Source organism: Gracilinanus agilis, chromosome 1, assembly GCF_016433145.1.
Source record: "Gracilinanus agilis isolate LMUSP501 chromosome 1, AgileGrace, whole genome shotgun sequence".
NCBI lineage: Eukaryota > Metazoa > Chordata > Mammalia > Didelphimorphia > Didelphidae > Gracilinanus > Gracilinanus agilis.
Genome location: NC_058130.1, coordinates 210,385,213 through 210,404,523, shown reverse-complemented (window position 1 = coordinate 210,404,523; position 19,311 = coordinate 210,385,213). Strand labels below are relative to the sequence as shown.

At 37.1% G+C, this 19,311-nt stretch overlaps 1 protein-coding gene across 1 annotated transcript in view; it reads right to left on the bottom strand.

Annotated features, from left to right (window-relative positions):
* Positions 1-2,292: 2,292 nt before the first annotated feature.
* The window catches only part of SNX8 (sorting nexin 8), a 53,663-nt gene continuing 36,644 nt past the window's right edge, over positions 2,293-19,311 (bottom strand). The window contains exons 5-12 of the mRNA XM_044678868.1: positions 17,920-18,041; positions 10,872-10,952; positions 10,014-10,174; positions 9,236-9,368; positions 5,979-6,047; positions 4,607-4,756; positions 3,722-3,871; positions 2,293-2,496 (exon numbers count right to left, since the gene is read on the bottom strand). Of these exons, the coding sequence (XP_044534803.1) occupies positions 2,383-2,496; positions 3,722-3,871; positions 4,607-4,756; positions 5,979-6,047; positions 9,236-9,368; positions 10,014-10,174; positions 10,872-10,952; positions 17,920-18,041 (980 nt within the window). The 3' untranslated portion in view covers positions 2,293-2,382. The remainder of the gene's footprint in view (positions 2,497-3,721; positions 3,872-4,606; positions 4,757-5,978; positions 6,048-9,235; positions 9,369-10,013; positions 10,175-10,871; positions 10,953-17,919; positions 18,042-19,311) is intronic.

Below are 19,311 nucleotides of genomic sequence, written 5' to 3'. Positions count from 1 at the left end.
TCAAAACAAAACTTCAGTACTATTTTTAGGCTCTGACTAAAGCCTGGCACCTTCTCTTTTCAGAGAATCAATGTGTTCAACAGTAGAAATATACCACTTTACATCACCTGCTGTTTTAAATGTCACATTCACTTTTACAAGCAAAGGTCAGCTTTCCTAGCAGGAGGGAAGATATGAGTCTTTAGGCAGTAAGTTACAGACCCAGGTGCCATTAGTGTTTTCTACCAAATGACCCTTATGCCTCCATCTACTTCATGAATGCAAAGCAAGCATCTAAAGAATGTGCTGACATGCCACATGAAGTACACTACTCACAAGTCTTGTACTTCCACTCATATCCTCTTTGAATGAGTCCAATACAGTAATGTGCTTTGAAATCAGACCCCTGGCGCAGCCATTCGAGTTCCGCAAAGAAAAGCCCTCATTTTGCTTGTGCCAGAAAAATGAATTAGCTTATCTGCATAAATCAAGTATTTTTGGTTATTTTTGATTCCTTCTCCGGTAGCTAGAGAAAATGCTTGGTGCCTTCTATTTTTATTCCAGAATCATTTATGCTATATATTTAAATACTTAGAGAAGGTCAGAATACAACATTAAAATAGTGGAGGAAATCTCCTTGGAACCTGACAAATACTCTAGGAGGACAATATTTTTTTTAAACTTTCAGAAGTCATGCTGCCCATTTAGAGACTTTTCTAATTATTTTGTCTTTACACGAATGAGAAAAGCAAAGTCTAAATAGACCCAGAAGTCCCTGATGAAGAAGTCCAGTTTATTTTCAATCCCATAAAAAAAGTTCAGCTAAGGATCTGGAATAGTAGCATATTAAGGCAAGAAATGACACCACCTATCCCTACAAGTCTCCACCAGAGGATATCTGAGAACTCTCCCACATCATCATAAAGTAGAAAACAGACCTGAAGGGTTACACAATAAACTCCATTGAGTAAGAGCTGGGCTAAGGGAAGGGAGAGACTGAAATGAACAGGAATGTTCCACTACCTCAACCAGGAGTTGTGCCATCAGGAAACTAGCTGGTTGTTTTATTTTTAATTCCCTAAGAAATTCCCTAAGATTCTCTCTTGTAAAGGTTAATATATTTAAGCATGACTGAAATAAAAATCATAATCTTCTGATTTCCTCATTTCATCTTCACCACACCCATCTTAACTTGGTATATCCCATACTCTCCTAAATAAACAACCAAAATAAAAGCCTGCTATCTTTCTAGAGAATTAGTTTCTAACATGACAGACTATTCAATTAGTTCACCTTAATATGTCAAATATTTTGGTCCTTTTGTTGTACAATAAGACAGATCATGTCATTAAGTACATAAGAGGGTAAAAGTGGAGGAATGGAAAATGAAATATGGCAGTGTTTGCCAAATTTAGAATGAATCTGGTAATCTACCAAGGTTCCTAGTGTTTGTCTCTAGCTGCCAGGAATAGACACGGTAGCTTGTCTCACAGAAAACTAATACTGTTTGTACCTACCAGCTAACAACTCCCTCCATAAGCAAAATAGTTCTCTTCTGCACACACGCACACGCACACATATACACGTACACATATATACAAACACACAGAGAAACTGAAAAGACCTAGTGTAAGGGAATTTGTTCAAGAGTGTTCAATAGCATTAAATAATTATTTTTTAGACTTTTCACTGAAAATTCATTTGGAAAAAAACCACTAACATTATTTCAATAAAAAGGCATGGCTACACCGAGATAAACATGTTATATATTTGAACTTCACCCTCTTCTCACCCTTACTCATCTGTTCAGTTAATCCTGACCCCTAGAAGGTAAAGCAATTCAATTAATTCTGAATAATTTTATCTGTCCCTTGAAAAAACTAAGCAGCTGTCATAATTCACCCTCAGACAACTTCACTTAAATGAATGTCATCCCTAATCTCCCAGCAGCCTTCTGGAGACCAGAAGGTACATCTATTGCTTCTCACTGCCAGAGAAGAAACCAGAGTGTATGTATTGAGGACGAGGGTGGAGGAGGGAAAAAGTGGATTTAAGTAAGAGGAAGAGTATGACCAATCACCATGAGTGGGCCTTCCACCCTTAGCATCTGAGAGCATTCTTTTACCTCCCTGAAGTATCCTATGGTGTCCCTCGAACTTGCCACTGAGTGCTATGAAATGAAAGGGGAGGAGGAAGAGGACAAGACAGGAATTCTAAATCAGACTCTTAGTGAATCAGGGTCTTCTGCTCAGGTCCCAGTCATTCCAAACATCTGTGAGCACCAGAGACTGGCAGCTATTGTTTTAAGGGAAATACACAATGACACGGTTTGGTGATATGTTTTAGTAAGGCTGGAAGGGTACTTTTAGCATTGCCTAAAACCCAGGCAGTCCTGTCCAGGCACTAATGAGAAAACAGATTGCCCTCCTGTGGTGATCGTGGTGGTGTTGGCATGTTGTTGGGTCCTGCAAAGAGGCAGCTTAATTTGGGCTTCAGTTCATTCCAAACTTTACTCATCTGAAGGAGAAGAAAAAAAATAGATCAGAAAGTCTAATGAATCATCCATCCTGTTGAAATATACACTTTTAAAAAGTCAACCTAAGTAAAAAGAACAGCAGAGACCAAGGACTGCTTTGGGGTGGGGTAGCCCCTTGAAATCTAGAACACTGAGCAGGGCAAAGTGAGCGATCTAATTAGGTGACAGCTAAACATGAAGCCACATATATCCATTCTCTTTTTAGAAATAAATTCTTTTGTAAATATAAAATGTCTTAACACTGCTAAAAGATATCAAGTGGAGGGAAGATTGGGAATAGGAAATCACAGGAATAGAAATGTTGTAATTCTTCACTTCTTTGTTGGACAGTTTCCAACTGTTCCATTTAATGATTACCCAGGAATTGGCCATGGAGATTATTCAGTAGGATTGTGCTGATGCAAGTTAAATACCAAGTTCCTTTGTTATTTGGGAATGAATGTTTTTTCCAATAAGTGGTTTATCATTCAAAGACTAGAAATCGTTATTAGGCAGTTGTGTCATAATGAGATTGGGCCTGTTGTATATGTGCCATGCCCACTGATTATAGGATACTATATTAAGTACTAGGATCCAAAATTAACAACAGCCATAATAGCAAGGTCTTCCTGACCTTGCCTCTCATATTCTCCTCAGGATTTCAATATTTCTTCTGAAAGGCTGGCTTCATTGTTTAAGAAATAAGGGCTAAAATAGAGAAACAAACTACTGTATATAGGCAGATAAAGGTGCATACAAATATAGACATAAATGGCAGGTTGCTATAAAACTCTTGGAAAAAAATAATGTATTGCCTTTCATTTCAAAGACTAAAAATATTATGCCCAATCCCTGAAAGTTTTGGGAAAAATTAGTATACATCCAAACCCTTTTAAAAATCTGATGCTAAAGCTCAGAATACAGAATTAGCTTTTTCAACTTACTCAAAAAGAAATCTACAGTTCCTATCTATATAGCCCAACAGAATCATATATGGAATTCTTGAAAATTCTAGCTCCAAGTTGAATTAATGCAGTTTGAAAAGAATTTTCATTTTTTTATCTTCCATACTTAATTCATACCTAATATCTTGCATAGATTCTTTTTTCCCAAAAGATTAATAACAGGGAGCACCATCCTTAAAGCCAGAATAACTATAGAATAAAATGGCATCTCTTAGCTACACCACTAGGTTAGATTTTGACAAGACAGAAGGCAAATATTCACCTCTTTGTGGCCTTGTATCTGAGAGTTGACAAAGGCTCCTAAGATGTGTGAAGTTAGAGGCAGGTAGACATGAATAAGTTGAGTTTCTTGATGTAGGCAATATAAAGAGAAATAATTCCGGAGTTCCATTATCTGAATTGCATTTTCTTGCTGAAAAGGAAAGAATCACTGAGAAGTATGTCTAGATGTATCTCAAGAGGAGCAACATTTTTTATCAGATATATATCATCCCAGAGTACAGAGATGATCCTTTTTTCATTCATTTGACCAATGAAGCCAAAGGGAAGGAAAATTCTCTTAGCATAATGTTTTGAAACTGTCAAGTGGGGGAAAAGCACAAAAATCAGTTGTAAAACACTTTCAGACACCTGCTAGTCAGTATATCTATATATGATATAAATTCCATTGTATCACCAGCCTTGTTTATTAATCATACTTTTGGGGTTATTCATGCAATGGGGCCAACTGGAAGAAAGCAAGTAAAATACAAATTCAAACTGACTTTTCAACTCAAAAGGCAGTCTGGAATTCTTTCTTAAGTATTTCTTGGCCTGCATTTTTTTTTTACAATTTGTCTGTCTGCCTAATAACCAAAGGCGAGACTGGTCTCCATCTGTTTTCTTCTGTCATGTTTTGGTGTTTTTTTTAATCTTTACCTTCCATCTTAGAATCAATTCTGTTTATGGATTCCAAGGCAGAAGAACAGTAAAGCCTAAACAATAAACAATGGGGGTTAAATGACTTGCTTGGGGTAACACAGCTAGGAAGTATCTGAGGCCACATTTAAACCCAGGACCTTCATCTCTGGGTCTGGCTCTCAGACCACTGAGCCACCTCGCTGCCCCTCACCATTTTGTTTTGCAGCAATAGCTGCCAGGCCCCTACCTCCACTATGCGGGACTCAAGCTGCTCCACACTCTCTGGTTCTCTGTTCTGCACTGTGGCACTCATCATTTGCTTCTTCATCATACTGTACTTGTGCAAAGCTCGCTGGTGCTTGTGAAGCACACCCTTTTCATGTCTCTCACAGAGATCCTAGAACAGAAAGGGAAGTAAGGTACATTCACTAACCACCCCCACCCCCTAAGAGCCAACTGCAGAGAAACAAAAATAAATAAATAAATGCCCGAGTCCTCTGCTTCTTCTACTTTCACTTCCCTTCCTGAAGAGGAAAACCTGCTGAAAGGGGAGGACCAAATGGGAGGGTCGGGCATATAGGGGGCACTGTGTGGAAGCTATACCTACCTCCCAATATGAAAGTTTAACAAAGAAATAGGTTCTCTTCCTCAAAAAAAAAGGCAGAAAAACACCTTGACTCATTTTGTGCTCAAAATTTTGTGCACAAAAATGCACAAAGCATAGAGCAGAACAAAAGATGAGTTGCAATCCATAAAACTTCACAAAGATATATTAGTTCCTAATTTGACCCACCACTCTCATGATTTTTGTGGAGAGCTGACTGCAAATTACAAAGACCTTGAACTCAGGTCCTAATCAAAGTTTGGGGAAAGAAAATCTTCCAAAGGACAAAGAAGTTTACTAAATGAAAGTACAATCCATGACGTAGAGACACTGGTTAATTGAAGTGCCAGTATCCATATGTAGAAATACTGAAGACTTTTGACATCCATCTTGAGGTATTTTAACCTCAGTGTATCTTGGAGCATCCCCCAAAAAGGAATCTCACGAAAAGAAACACATAAAATATCAGCACTAGAAAGGATCTCAGAAGTCATCCAAGACCTCAGTTTTATCTAACCACCCATGTAATAATCCCATCTGCATTATCTATGTCAGCCACCTTGCACTTCAATATTTCCACTTGTGGGAGCCTCAAATTGTGTAAAAAAGTCTTTACTGAGTCAAAATCTGCCTTCCTATAAAATATGAAACTAGTTCTGCTCTCAGAAGCTATAGCAAAAAAAGTCTAATCCCTCTTCTATATGACACTTTTCAAATAGCTAATAATTATTATGTACCTCTTTCCCACCCCAATCTTCTCTTTTACAGGTTAACAATTCATTCTTTCCTTGTTAATATAACATGAAAAAATCTTAAATTTTCCTGAAGAATATGGGCCAGGATAATACAATAAAAGCAGAAGAGTTATGTGGAGTCTTCCAAGGATATGATGTCATATTTTATTCTTCATTTTGCTCTACTAGTTTTCTATGCCCTGAAAAGAGTTATACCTTGGAAAGGTCAGAAGACCATTCTGAAAAGGTCTCTCTCCAGCAAGGAAACAGCCAAAACTTACTTTATAGGACTGGAGTAAATCCAAGAAGAGGTTTAATTTCTCCACCACATCATTCTCTTCCTGTTTACCCTAGAAAACAAGGAGTGAAATAACCAGCACATCCGTCATACCCAGTCAGAAACCCATCATTAAAATTTCTCCAACTTACTTGTTACCTAAAGCCTCTTTCCAAATCCTATCTGGAGTCAATTCAGAATCATCCTTTAATAAAATTGGAGGTTTAAAACTAGAAGCTTAGACCTTAAGAGATCCTAATCCAATTCCCTCATTTTACAAATAAGGAAACTAGGGTCGAAAATGATATTTGAACCTAGATACAACGTCAGATTGAAAGCTCTTCTCACTAGACCGCTGCCACCTCAAACCACCATCAAAACACACTATTATCATCCTCACAAAGTGACAAAAGGCAGAAGCAATGGGGGTAAGTGAAAAAAGCCAAGAACACTATGGCTCACTGACAATATGAACAGTCTTGGCTCTAAAAAAGATGACTGTCCACTTCTGCTCAATGCTTTGCTATCTCAGTTTGACATTTTTACAGTTGTAGTCATAATCCCCAAATATTGGAGGCAAAAGGAACTAGAAATCATTATTTAAATTCCAATCAACTGAGCTCTATGAGAGCAGGGACTCTTTTTGCCATTCTTTGGCTCCCCAATGTTTAACAGAGTGCCTGGCACATAGAGTGCTTAATAAATGCTTATCAACTTGACTTAAATTTTTTTAGAAAAGTAATGACATGGGGCAGCTAGGTAGCACAGCTTCATTCCAATTGCCTAGCCCTTAGTATCAATTCTAAGACAAAAGGTAAGGATTTAAAAAAAAAATAGGAATTAACATTGTTATTTTCAGGGGGGAAAAAACACTTGCCTAGGAGGGACACCTAGTTCAGGCTCAATTAACCAGTCATGGGATCTGAGATACATTAAATTGGTACAAATGCTCTAGGCCCCAAACTTTAAGCAGTACAAAACTGCAATCCAGGCCAATGACTGCTTTCAGGTAACTTGGAACAACAAGAGTAAAGAAGAGAAAGAGACAGCACCCTCTACTCCTGGTACCTGTACCTGATACATCCATGATGCTCCTATAGAACAATTAGCTAAAATATGGCACCTTTACTTCTAAAACAATGTACATGAAACTGGAGAGAGATCCCAGGGAAAAATACTTCCTTTTCTAATCTACACACACACCTAAAACCACAGCCTCTACCTATCACTGGACTATCCAAAATGCCACAAAGCAGACTGAACTATAAGCCCTCTGATGGCCTTTCTACTCTTCAAATCTAAAATCTATAATCTTTCTCAAGCTGAATTCATCTAATAAGGCTTAATGGGAAAAGTAAGATGTTATGTGAAACTGAAAAGGAAAGAGCTTGATAGGTTGGGGGAGTACATCATATTCCCATCTCACTAAAAAGTGAAAACTTCCTTACTTGCCTAGTGAGGATGAGTAATGGCAGTTCTTACTTCCAAACCTACCATTTACAATCATATCCAGTTCACATACCAATGCTTTGAACCTAAAATGTCAAGTGTGCCAGTAGCCTTTATTCAAATGCCAATTTCATACCAAAGAAATAGCTACATACTATTTTCTTTTTTAAACCCTTACCTTCTAGCTTAGAATCAACACTGTGTATTGATTCCTAGGCAGAAAAGCAGTAAGGGGTGAGGCAATAGGGTTTAAGTGACTTGCCCAGGGTCACAAAACTCATTAGGCCTGGTTCTCAATCCACTAAGCCACCTAGCAGTCCCCTAGTTATATACTTCTAATCATCATAATTTCCCCCTCATCATCATGAATTTCATTAAAACATGCCTAAAATGTTCTAAGGATGCCAAGAAGAGTAGAAAATACTGAGGAAATTTTTCTAAAACTCATAAAGCAGTATTTCTTAAAAAAATACAGAATATAACATGTTATTTCCTGGCTACTCCCCACAAAAACTCAGTCATCCTTCAAAGATTAAGAATCAAAATAGTCTTTACTATATTAGAAAACACAGTTCTAGAAAGTCCCTTAAATATTATGTAGAGTCATATGCCTATCTCATGAAAAAAGAAATTGAAGCCTAGTGAAGTTATGGGCCTGGCTGAGGGTAATTCAATCCACTCAAAAGGCCCTTAACATATTCTTGACAGAATAACTACCATTACAAGGCCAGGATAAGATTCCACTAACTCCAGATTCAGTGGTCTACCAACTACTTTAAAATGCCTCTTATTTGAAATCAAAGAAAATTCACACTTCATTTTTATTTCCAAACTCCCCAAAGCAGAAAGAAGGGTAACTGGTAGGCCTACAAAACGACACGAGCATAAGTAGGTGCCTAAAGTCAATATTATAACAACTAAGATAATGACAGTAGCAACAAAGAAGGAAGGAAACCCAGGACTTTCCAGGCCCATGAACTAATCTAATTATCTCTTGATCATAAAACTCATCAATGGGCACCCAACCATTAAATAGGAAAGCCCCTAGCTGTTTGGCATTTGGCTCAGATGAGGACACTTCAGTTATTCTCAGTTCTTATTACTTAACTATGCAACTGTGGAGTCAAATAAGGTACCAGAGTCATAAAAATTCTCCAACATAATTTGCATTATTTATCTGCTAGTCAGAACTACATGTTGTGTGAAAAGGAGGTAGGGAACTCCCTCTCCCCTTAGTTTTATAATAAAACTAGTATGCAGATGAACCTTGTTTATTTCTCATAACTATATTATCCTTGAATTAACAGTCATTAAAATTCTATATTGATTTCTAAAAATATAAATGGCTGTTGCAAAAGAGCATTTTCAGTACCTTAATTGAGTATTTAGAATCTAAAAAACAGGGAACACGGGGGGGGGGGGGGGGGGGAAGGGAGGGGAGTTTAGTTACAGTCTGATGAACTAGGTCACTGCATAACCCAACACAAATTATACAGATAGTAAATAAAATGGAAAGCTCCAGGCTCATCAAGGAGTAACAGACTAGAGATTTCAAAGTTACATTTTCAAGGCTAGCTTATGCCTTCTAATCTCTGGCAAAACAAATTCTTTTGAGAAATCCAACTCAAATTTATTTTTGCTATCAGTAAATGGCTGAACTGTCTCATGGAATTTATAAGGATTATACGAAAGACAATTTTCCCCTCTCATTGGACTCAAAACTTTGAAGTTTACCTAAAAAAGAGATCTTCATAAAGACTTTAATAGAGAACATCCCTTTAAAATAAATGCAGAGATTCCAGATACACATACCTGTTGTGCAGCTTTATCAGCCAGCAGTGCAAATTCAACAGAGAGGCCTTTTAAGGCCTGTTTTAGGGTCCCCCATGTGCTATTATTCATTGTGGCCCAGGAGGGTAGCGGTGTTGTGTCAGATCCTAAAGCACTGAGTTAAAGAAAGAAGAAAAAATTTCTGTTCATCAAATCTTGAATTTTACTAAACAAAAAAGTTTGGCAAGTGACATGGTTTCATGCTACTTGTGAATCTGTGGGCTCATTATCTTTGGAGGTGCCTCCAAGACAGCAGCCTATCCATGCTTGCCTCACTTAAGCTATTTTTATTCATACCCTCCCATAAGTTTAGAACCAGGGGTGGTCCACACAACATGATGGAGGCCTTTTCCCCTTTTTCCTGATCTCTCAAAGACACTAATAGAGCCCTCTGTTTTTTTCACATCAGTCATCCTTAAAGAAATGGTCAGATATTGAGAACATTAAAATGCATATTCTCCCCAAATTGCCCAAATATGAGGAGATTACTTACAGAGTACATACATTATTTAATTTAATATTCCTTACAACCCTCCGAGACAGTTATAATGGATATTATTATCCCCATCTTAAAAATGAGGAGCCAAGACTTAGAGAGGTTAAATGACATGATCAAGGTCACAAAGAGAACAAAAGTGGGAAGAAGGATTCAAAACCAAGCCTCTTGACTCCAAGCTCAGTATCCCTTCCACCAAATAACGCAGCCTCAAACCCCAAACCTCCAAAATCCCCCACTGTGGAGCTATCTTCTGATACCTGCCTTAATTCCTTCCCAAATATGAGGAGGTCAGCAGCATTGTCAATGGCTCGGGATGCAATTCTCTCAGCCCGATCTCTAAGCTTATAGAAGCTATTATAGATATTTCTGATCAGTTCTCGACTGGCAGCAAATTGTGCCTGGATGTCAGCTGGGAGGAAGTCCTAAAACAGTCAGAGAAGAAGGAGAGATAACAAAAAAGAATTCATTAATGGACTTGAAATAATTTCCACAAGATCTCAGTTAACAAAACAAAAATATCACCACAAAAGACATTCATCACTCTCCTCAGTCTAGTCATACACAGAGTCACAGTCGAAAGGATAAAATTTGAAGGCACTTCCCTAATCCCATATTTCTTCTACCCAATGTCCTTTTTACCTCATAAGAGGAGAAAGAGAAATCACATCTTATTCACCAAAAATATTAACATGACCTTACAAAAATATATTGGTCTCAAAAGGCAATAGAAAAATGTTCAAATTGAAGGAAAATATCCAAAAGCCCTGAACCAGGCTCAAACTGTTAAATAGCCACTTCGTAGATTCTTTACATGGAGAAGACCTCTCCCTTTTCCTTCCTCTCACTCCCTCAACCCCATCCAGTGCCAACATGACCAAATATTATCATAAGCCATCTAGTTTATGGATTCTAACCTGAATTTTAAATTCTTAAAAAATAAAGGGAATAAAACATAAAAGTATGTTTTCTTTTCTTTCTTTCCTTCTTTTTCTAAAGGAAGAAATTTAGGAAGAAAAGTCCAAAACACAGTACTGAATCTGAATTGTATTTAATACAAAAAATTACCTGCTCATTTATATTTTGGAATGAGAAAGAAAGAAATCACAATTAAGAGGATACCTTGGCTCGAGTAGCCAGTTTACAAATCATGAATTCATCTCCAACACACTGGATTGATTCCTTCAGTTTATTCTGTACATCCTGGAAAAGAAACAAAGAATATACTCAAACCTCAAAAAAAAAAAAAAAAAAAAAAAAAAAGGAATTCCCAGAGTAATTTACCAATTAAAAGCAAGATGTAGTCCTCTCCTTTAAAAGAGGAAATCTGTTTCCCTTCCATAAAATAGCAAACAATTTTTTAAAAATCAATTCTTTAAAATTTTAATTGAATTTGTTACCCTCAGAGCAGCTATATGGAAATATGAGTCAAACTGAATAGCATTACTGACTAGAATGCCAACCTTTGAGTTCATGTAGGATTCTACAGTTTAAGACCAACACCTCTCTGCAGACAAAAATGCATTAATTGGATCCCTTGAGTTTCTACGCAGAGCAATAATGCGATGGAAACTGAAGTATACTGCCGAAGTGTGACTATAGTAATAGGCCAAGTGAGGGTATAACCAAAGGAATAAAAGGGGAAATTATCTAGGAATAACAGCACAAAAACCATTATTCAATGATTCAATGACCTCTTAAATTGTCTAATCCAGTGACTGTTTCTAAATCTTCGTTCTCCTTGACTTCTCTGCAACTTTTAACACTGGTGATCACTCTCTTTGATACTCTTAGTCTCTCTGATTACTCTTCATTTTCCTCCTACTTACATGAATGTACCTTCTCTGTCTCTTTTACTGAATCTTCCTCCAGAACATACCCTCTAACATGCCTTCAGGGTTCTATCCTGGACTCTCTTTTCTTCTCCCTACATGCTACTTCACTTGAGGAGCTCATCAGCTCCCATGGATTTCATTACCATCTTTTTGCTGAAGAATCTCAGAATCTACCTTTCCTGCACCAAACTCTTGCTGACCTCCAATTTTGAACCTCAACTGCCTTTCTGACATCTAGAACTGACTGTCCATAGACAACTGAAACTCACTATGTCTAAAAACAAACTCATTATCTTTCCTCCTAACCAGAGCCTCTTTCCTCCAACATACCACTTTCTTAGTCCTTCAGTCTTGAAATTTAGTATATTTAAAATGTAATGCAATAACTTACCAGAATGAGGGAACTTAGTTGGCATATTAAAAATATTAGTATATTTTTGTGTGTTTTATTTTTAAAATATTTTTCCATGTTTACATGATTCATTTTCTTTCCCTCCCCTTTCCCTCCCTCCTCCCAGAGCCAATAAGCAATTCTACTGGATTGTACTTGATACCTATTTCCATATTACTCATTTTTGCTACAGAGTGATTTTTTAAAGCCTAAACCCCAAATCACATACCCACATATATGCATGTGATAAGTGATGTCATATGTTTTGCTTTTGCATTTCTACTCCCATAGTTCTTTCTCTCAGTGTGGTTAGCATTCTTTCCCATGAGTGTCCTGGCTTGTTGCCTTGCTACTAGTAGCAAAGTCCATTACATTGGATTGTTCCACAACGTTTTACTTTCTGTGTACAATGTTCTCCTGGTTCTGCTCCTTTCACTCTGCATCAGTTCACTGAGGTTCTCCCGGTTCATATAGAAATCCTCCAGATCATCATTCCTTACACACAGTAGTATTCCATCACCATCATATACCACAATTTGTTCAGCCATTCCTCAATCAAGAGACCACCTTCATTTTCCAATTTTTTGCCACCACACAGAGCATAGCATGAATATTTTTTTACAAGTACTTTTCCTTATTATCTCATTGGAGTAAAACATATTCATATATTAAATTAATATATTAAAAATTAGTCCCTACAGTTAAATCCCTGAGATTAAATCCCTAAGAAAAACAGTTAATTTTTTAAAAATTAAAACCCTACATAAAGGCAAGGTATATTTGATAATGGGGCAGACCTAAGTTCAAATCTGGCCTCAGACACTAGCTGTGTGACCCTGGGCAAGTCAATTATTCTCTGTTTGTCTTAATCCACTGGTGAAGGAAATAGCAAATCACTCCAGTATCTGTGCCAAAGAAAACCCCATAAATAGTATTAGCATGCTATGGTCCATGGGATCACGAAGAGTCGAACACACCTGAACAACAACATAAACAGTAGTACTGAAATGTGTTTAATACAGTCTTATTTATTTAAATGTTGTCTTCCTATTTTACAAATCGTACTCCCTTTCTAACCATTTTCATGCTAACCCTCTCCTCCTTTCTTTTTTCCTTATGCACCAGAGTTCTTACTTCTCCTTTCACTTCTTTGGTGGCAAATAATAACTTACCTTAAAAAAAAGTAGCCTGATGGTTAAAACACTCAAATCATCTCTTAAAATATCCTTTCATTTTTAAGATATTTTCACTTCAATTCAGCAAATAATTTTTTTTTACCACTTGCACTATGACAGTGATGGGCAAACTTTCTAAAGAGGGGGCCAAAGGAAAGGAAATGCTCATCTGTCAGTCTGTTTCTAAGGCAACTCTTTCAAAGTTTCATTGTATTGTATCCTACTCGTTGTATTCGTCAGATTAGGAATGCATGGCGGGATAGAACATTTCAGGGAGCTGCAGTTTGCCCGTCACTGGTCTATGATAAGTATTTTGGAATGAGTTATAAAAAAGATAGCATTAAGACACAGTTTCTATAGCTATCTTCATCCAGTGATGAAGTTATACTTTAATAGGTATCTTTAAAAGGTCAAAACTACCTCTGCCCCTTCAGAACTGGAAGAAAAATCAGAAGTAAAGGTTTCTGCTCTCCTTGTCTTTGCTTGCACTATTTAACAAAAGCTTTTCTTGTAGTAAGGAATATATTATTAGGAGCTTTTCCTTGGTTTTATTTGATCCACAGTAATACTGTATTCTCAACAGCTGGCTTTACAGGTATATCAGGGAAAAGTGTTCTCAATATACGTACTTCTCAAGTAAGACTTTTTTTCCCCTTCAACTACATATTTTAATACTAAAAAAAAAGTACATATTCTCTCATGCTTAGAAAGAGTTTTGGGAAAGAAACCAAGTTATTCACAGTCACATAAAAAATGCTCCAAATCACTACTAATGAGACAAATTCAAATTAAAACATCTTTGAGGTTCTGCTCCACACATCATATTAGCGAAGATGACTAAAGGGAAAATGACAACTACTGGCAGGAGAGACACACTAATGTATTGTTAATAGAATTAATAACTGGTATAGTCATTTTGTGAAGCAATTTAAAACTATATCCCCCCAAAATTACTAAATTGTTTGGATCCTTTGATTCATAAATAACAATATGAGTAACATAGGCTCTAAAAAGATAAAGAAAAAAGGAAACAAATCATATACACAAGAATATTTGTAGCTGCACTTTTTTGTTGTGGCAAAAATCTGTACACAAAGTGGTTGCCCATTAAATGGGGAATGCTGAACAAATTATAGGATGTGAATGGAATGGAATATCATTAAACCAAAAGAAATGACAAAAAGGACAGATTCAGGGAAACCCAAGAAAGTTTGTATTAGCTAATGAAGAGTAGGTTGACCAAAAAAATAATACTTTTGAAAGTCTTAAACACTCTAATCAGTGAAATGATCGATTCAGAAGACTGAGGATGAAATGTGCCTCCTACCTCTCGGTGAAGTGGCAATGCAGTATGGGTTCAGAATGAGAGACATTTTCAAACAACTATTAATAACATAAATTTGTTTTGCTTCATTATTTTTGTTTAAAAGAAGACTTTTTTTTTAAAACCCTTGTACTTCGGTGTATTGTCTCATAGGTGGAAGATTGGTAAGGGTGAGCAATGGGGGTCAAGTGACTTGCCCAGGGTCACACAGCTGGGAAGTGGCTGAGGCCGGGTTTGAAAAGGAAGACTTTTATTTGATGGTCCACTGGGGAAAAAGGAGGGGAAGGCTAGAAGAGAGCAATTGTGAGATAAAAATAATTAGGACAATAAAGAAAAGAGAATCAATGAAACATATTAAAATCATATTGAAGGCAGCAGCTCGGTGGCTCAGTTAATTTTGAGAGCCAGGCCTAGAGATGGGAAGTTCTGGTTTCAAATTTGACTTCAAACACTTCCTAACTGTGTGACTCTGGGCTTCTCATTTAACTCAAACTGCCTAACCCTTGCCCTTCTGTCTTAGAGTTATTACTAAGACAGAAGTAAGGATTTTTTTTTAATTACATTGAAGAAAGCAGACATTCAAAAGGAGACACAGATACATGTTGTTACTATTATGTGAATACAAATTTTTAACCACACTAGAAATGCACAGATTCATATGCAATCTCCATTTTCTGACTTTGTATTTGGAAATGTTCGTGTTTGTTGATGATTTTCCATTTCAAAACAGATTTTTTTAAAGAGGCTTTTGAACTACAGAACCATTTGTCTTCTATGTAACAAGGCTCAGGGGCCGCTATGTGATAGTATGGATAGAGTGACAGGCCTGACATCAGCAGGGCCTGGGTTCAAATCTTCCTAGCTATTTCACCCTGGGCAAATCACTTAACCCAGTTTGCCTAGCCTTTGCCCTTCTGTCTTAGGGTGACACTAAGAGAGAAAGGATTTTTTTAAAAAGAAAATAAAAGAACCAGGTAGGCTCCTTTCTCCAGGTTCTTCCAGTGATAGAATGGTCTGCCTTCAAATTAAGCTACATGATTCTGGTTTATATGAGAAAAACTCTGCATTGAAATCTAGCTGAAATGTACACACACACACACACACACACACACAGACAAGAATGGACTTGCACCAAATAACACAAACATTACATTGACTTCTAGACAAACTAACCACATTGCCTCTCTAATCAGTGTATGATCTATAAAGCTATAACTGTAAGATCATTTCTGTTTGAATAGTGTTTCATAATATACAAAGTGCTTGCACGTGCCATTTCCCTAGAGATCATTATCAGAAATCAAATAGTTGAAGTCCTCAATTGAAGAAGTGCAATTTCTTCCTTATTTTTGGCACCTCTAGTGATGTTTTTAGTCAATAATACTCCTGATTATGTCTACTGTGCCAACCTAATTTCACCAAAAAGGCTCTCTCCAAAGTTATCAGTGACCTTTTGAGTTGTCTAATCCAGCGGCCTTTCTCAATCTTCATTCTCCTTGACTTCTCTGCAACTTTTGAGCCTGGTGACCACTCTCCTCTTTCATACTCTCAGTCTGTCTTGATTAGTTTTTCTCCTACGTATTTGACCACACCTTCTCTGTCTCCTTGGCTGGATCTTCCTCCAGAACAAGCCCTGTAACATGCCTTCAGAGTTCTATTTTCTTCTCCCTCCAAGCTACTTCACTTGAGGAGCTCATCAGCTCCCATGGATTTCAATACCACCTTTATGCTGAGCAATCTCAAATCTACCTTTCCTGCACCAAACTCTTGCTGACCTCCAGTTTTGAATCTCAAACTGCCTTTCTGACATCTGAAACTATAGCCAAAAAAAGTCATTATCTTTCCTCCTAACCAGAGCCTTTTCCCTTCAAAGTTCCCTATTATTGTAGAGTCCTTCAGGCTCAAAACTCAGAAGTCATCTTAGATTCCTCACTACTTCTCACTCCCTATATCCCAGCTATTGCCAAGGCCTGTCAATTTCATCTTTGCAACATTTCTCAAATCCCTCCCCCACCGACCTGCCCCCTGTAGTGCAGGCCCTCATTATCTCACACATAAGCCTGCCTCAAGTCTCTCCACACTCCATTCAACCACTAAAGTATTGGTTTGACCATGTCATCCTCAAACTCCAGTGGCTCCCATCACCCCCAGAATCAAATCAAAATCCTGTTTGGCATTCAAAACCTCTTATAACCTCATCCTCTTTTACTCTTTCAGTCTTCTAACACCTTATTCCCCAATACACATTCTTCAGTCCAGTGACAGTGGTCTCCTGTCTGTTTCACAAACAAGACACCATATCTCTTGGTTCTGGCTATTTTCTCTGGCTATCCCCAATTCCTGGGATGCTCTCCCTCCTCATCTCTGCCTTCACTGGCTTCCTTTAAGCCCCAACTAAAATTCTTTCTACAGCAAGACTTTCCAAACTCTTCTTAATTCTAGAGCCTTTCCCTTTTTTAATTATTTCTTGCTGATTTTTAATCATTTTAATAATTTAAAGAACTTTATTTCCTACTGATACTATTTAAACAAGCTATATGTTCACATGTTGTTGTGCATATTTGTTTGCTTGTTGTCTGTTTTAATTAGATTATAGTTCCTTGAGGGCAGAGACTTATCTTTTGCCTCTAAATTTCGTATCCCCAGATATTTCCACAGTTCCTGACACTTAGCAGGGGCTTAACAAATGCTTATTGACAGACTAGCTCACAGAATGAGTTTTGTCTATTTCCCACAAGTCTGATTCTCAAATTCACTACATCTTTGTTTAGTAAAAAATCATTAAGATATGACCAATGTATTGAGCTGTTTTGCTTATATTTTCTTTTGCTATGTTTCATTGGGGGGGGGGGAATTCTGTTTTGTATGGAGTCACTGGGAAGTGACAGCTATGATGAAAATCAATAAACCACTAAAGTGGTTTTTAAATGCAGCATTTCTTATAAAGATAAACCTAAATTCTATATTGCCACAACCAAGTACACCTCTCAAAAGTATATGCAGCATAAGGTTAATTTCCTTTATACATAATACATACTCCAAGTCACTTTTTTTTCTTAATCCTTACCTTCCATCTTAGAATCAATACTGTGTATCAGTTCCAAAGCAGAAGAGAAGTAAGGGTTAGGTAATTGGGTTTAAGTGACTTGCCCAGGGTCACACAGCTAGAAAGTGTCTGAAGTCCTATTTGAACTGACAACCCCTAGTCTCTAAGCCTGCCTCTCAATCCACTAAGCCACATAGCTATCCATACCCAATCATTCTTAAGAAATATACCTTCGGGAATTTAAGGCCAAAAACAAAAGACAGGAAAAGATAGGAGATGAAAAAGATGATAGGAAAAGAAAAGGAGATGAAAAAGAAAATATTTATGAACAGAAGACTTACTCTACTACACAAATGGAATGAGAAATACACATCAATGTTATTTTTAAACAATACTTACTGAGCCACTGAAGGAGAGGAACAGCTTTAGGACCACATCCTCTGAGAAAGGGGGATGACGGGCCACCAGGTTAATGAAGCGTTTCAAAGCTCTCCGTCTGGTCTCAATGAACTCTCTGTCAGCTAGAGGAAATTAAACTGTATGAATGTTTACAAAGGAAGTTCTATTGTACCTTAACTTCACCCAAACAGAAGCTCTTGCCATCTTCAGTACTAACAAGCTTCTATAGTAAATCTGGTCCATGCAGAAATAAAGCTCACAATTTTCCATAATGGCACACTGAGCTCCTAATCCTGGGAGCATAAGTATCATCAACTCTGCAAAGACAAAGAAGCTGCAGGAGAGGAAGCAGCCATGCATTCTACATATTACAATCATCCCAATTAGTACAAATAATCAATGCCATAAAGTGGTCCTATCATTTGAATTTGAACTGCCTATTTCTATTGTGTTGAACAATTAATATATTTTACATAACTATAACTTCAAATACTGCAAATTCAAATATATGCAACCACTTCATGGGCTTCATTATTTGTCCTAATGGGAACAAGCTGTATTTCGAAAAGTTAGGCACAGACAAGGTAAACAATAAATCCTATTTGCTACAAAACAGCCTGGGAACTACAGTGGACTGCAAGTAATGACCAACTAAATAAAAGCCTTTTTGTTATGAATAAATGAGTTCTGTTGCACTTTTACATTTTAATTAAAATCAATTCTACTTCCCTCCCAATTTTCAAATCCTAACCTACTCTTCTTTTGTACTGGCTTCCAATTTAAGGTTTTCATTTATGCTTTCTTTTAAATTTTAATGAAAAAAAATTGAAGCTAAAGAATACTTGAACCTGACTAATAATAATATACATTATTTTTAAAAATCAAATGATAAGAATTCCAGTGAATGATAATTTTTCTTTTAAATACTATGAAAGGAGGCAGCTAGGTGGCTCAGTGGCTTGAAAGTTAGGCTCCTGAGTTCAAATCTGGCCTCAGACACTTCCTAGCTGCAGGATCCTGGGAGAGTCACTTAAGCTCCCATTGCCTAGCCCTTACCACTCTTCTGACTTGGAACTCAAGCACAGTATTTATTCTAAGATGGAAAGTAAGTGTTTAAAATTTTAAAAAATACTACTAAGTATCTTTCCACATGACTTGACACTTTCAAAGCTACTAAATGAATTTTTGGTTTTGTTTCCTATTCCAGATCTGTAATTTTGTCAAATTGAGGACATACTAGAGTGGAAAGTGCCTCTACTACTACACACATGCATGTGGCTTATAGTTTTAGAGCATTGCCTTGGACACCAAGAGGGAAAGTGGCTTACCCAATATCTCTCTATTGATACGTGTATGTGTCAGAGGCTGAACTAAACAAAAGCCTTTCCTTTA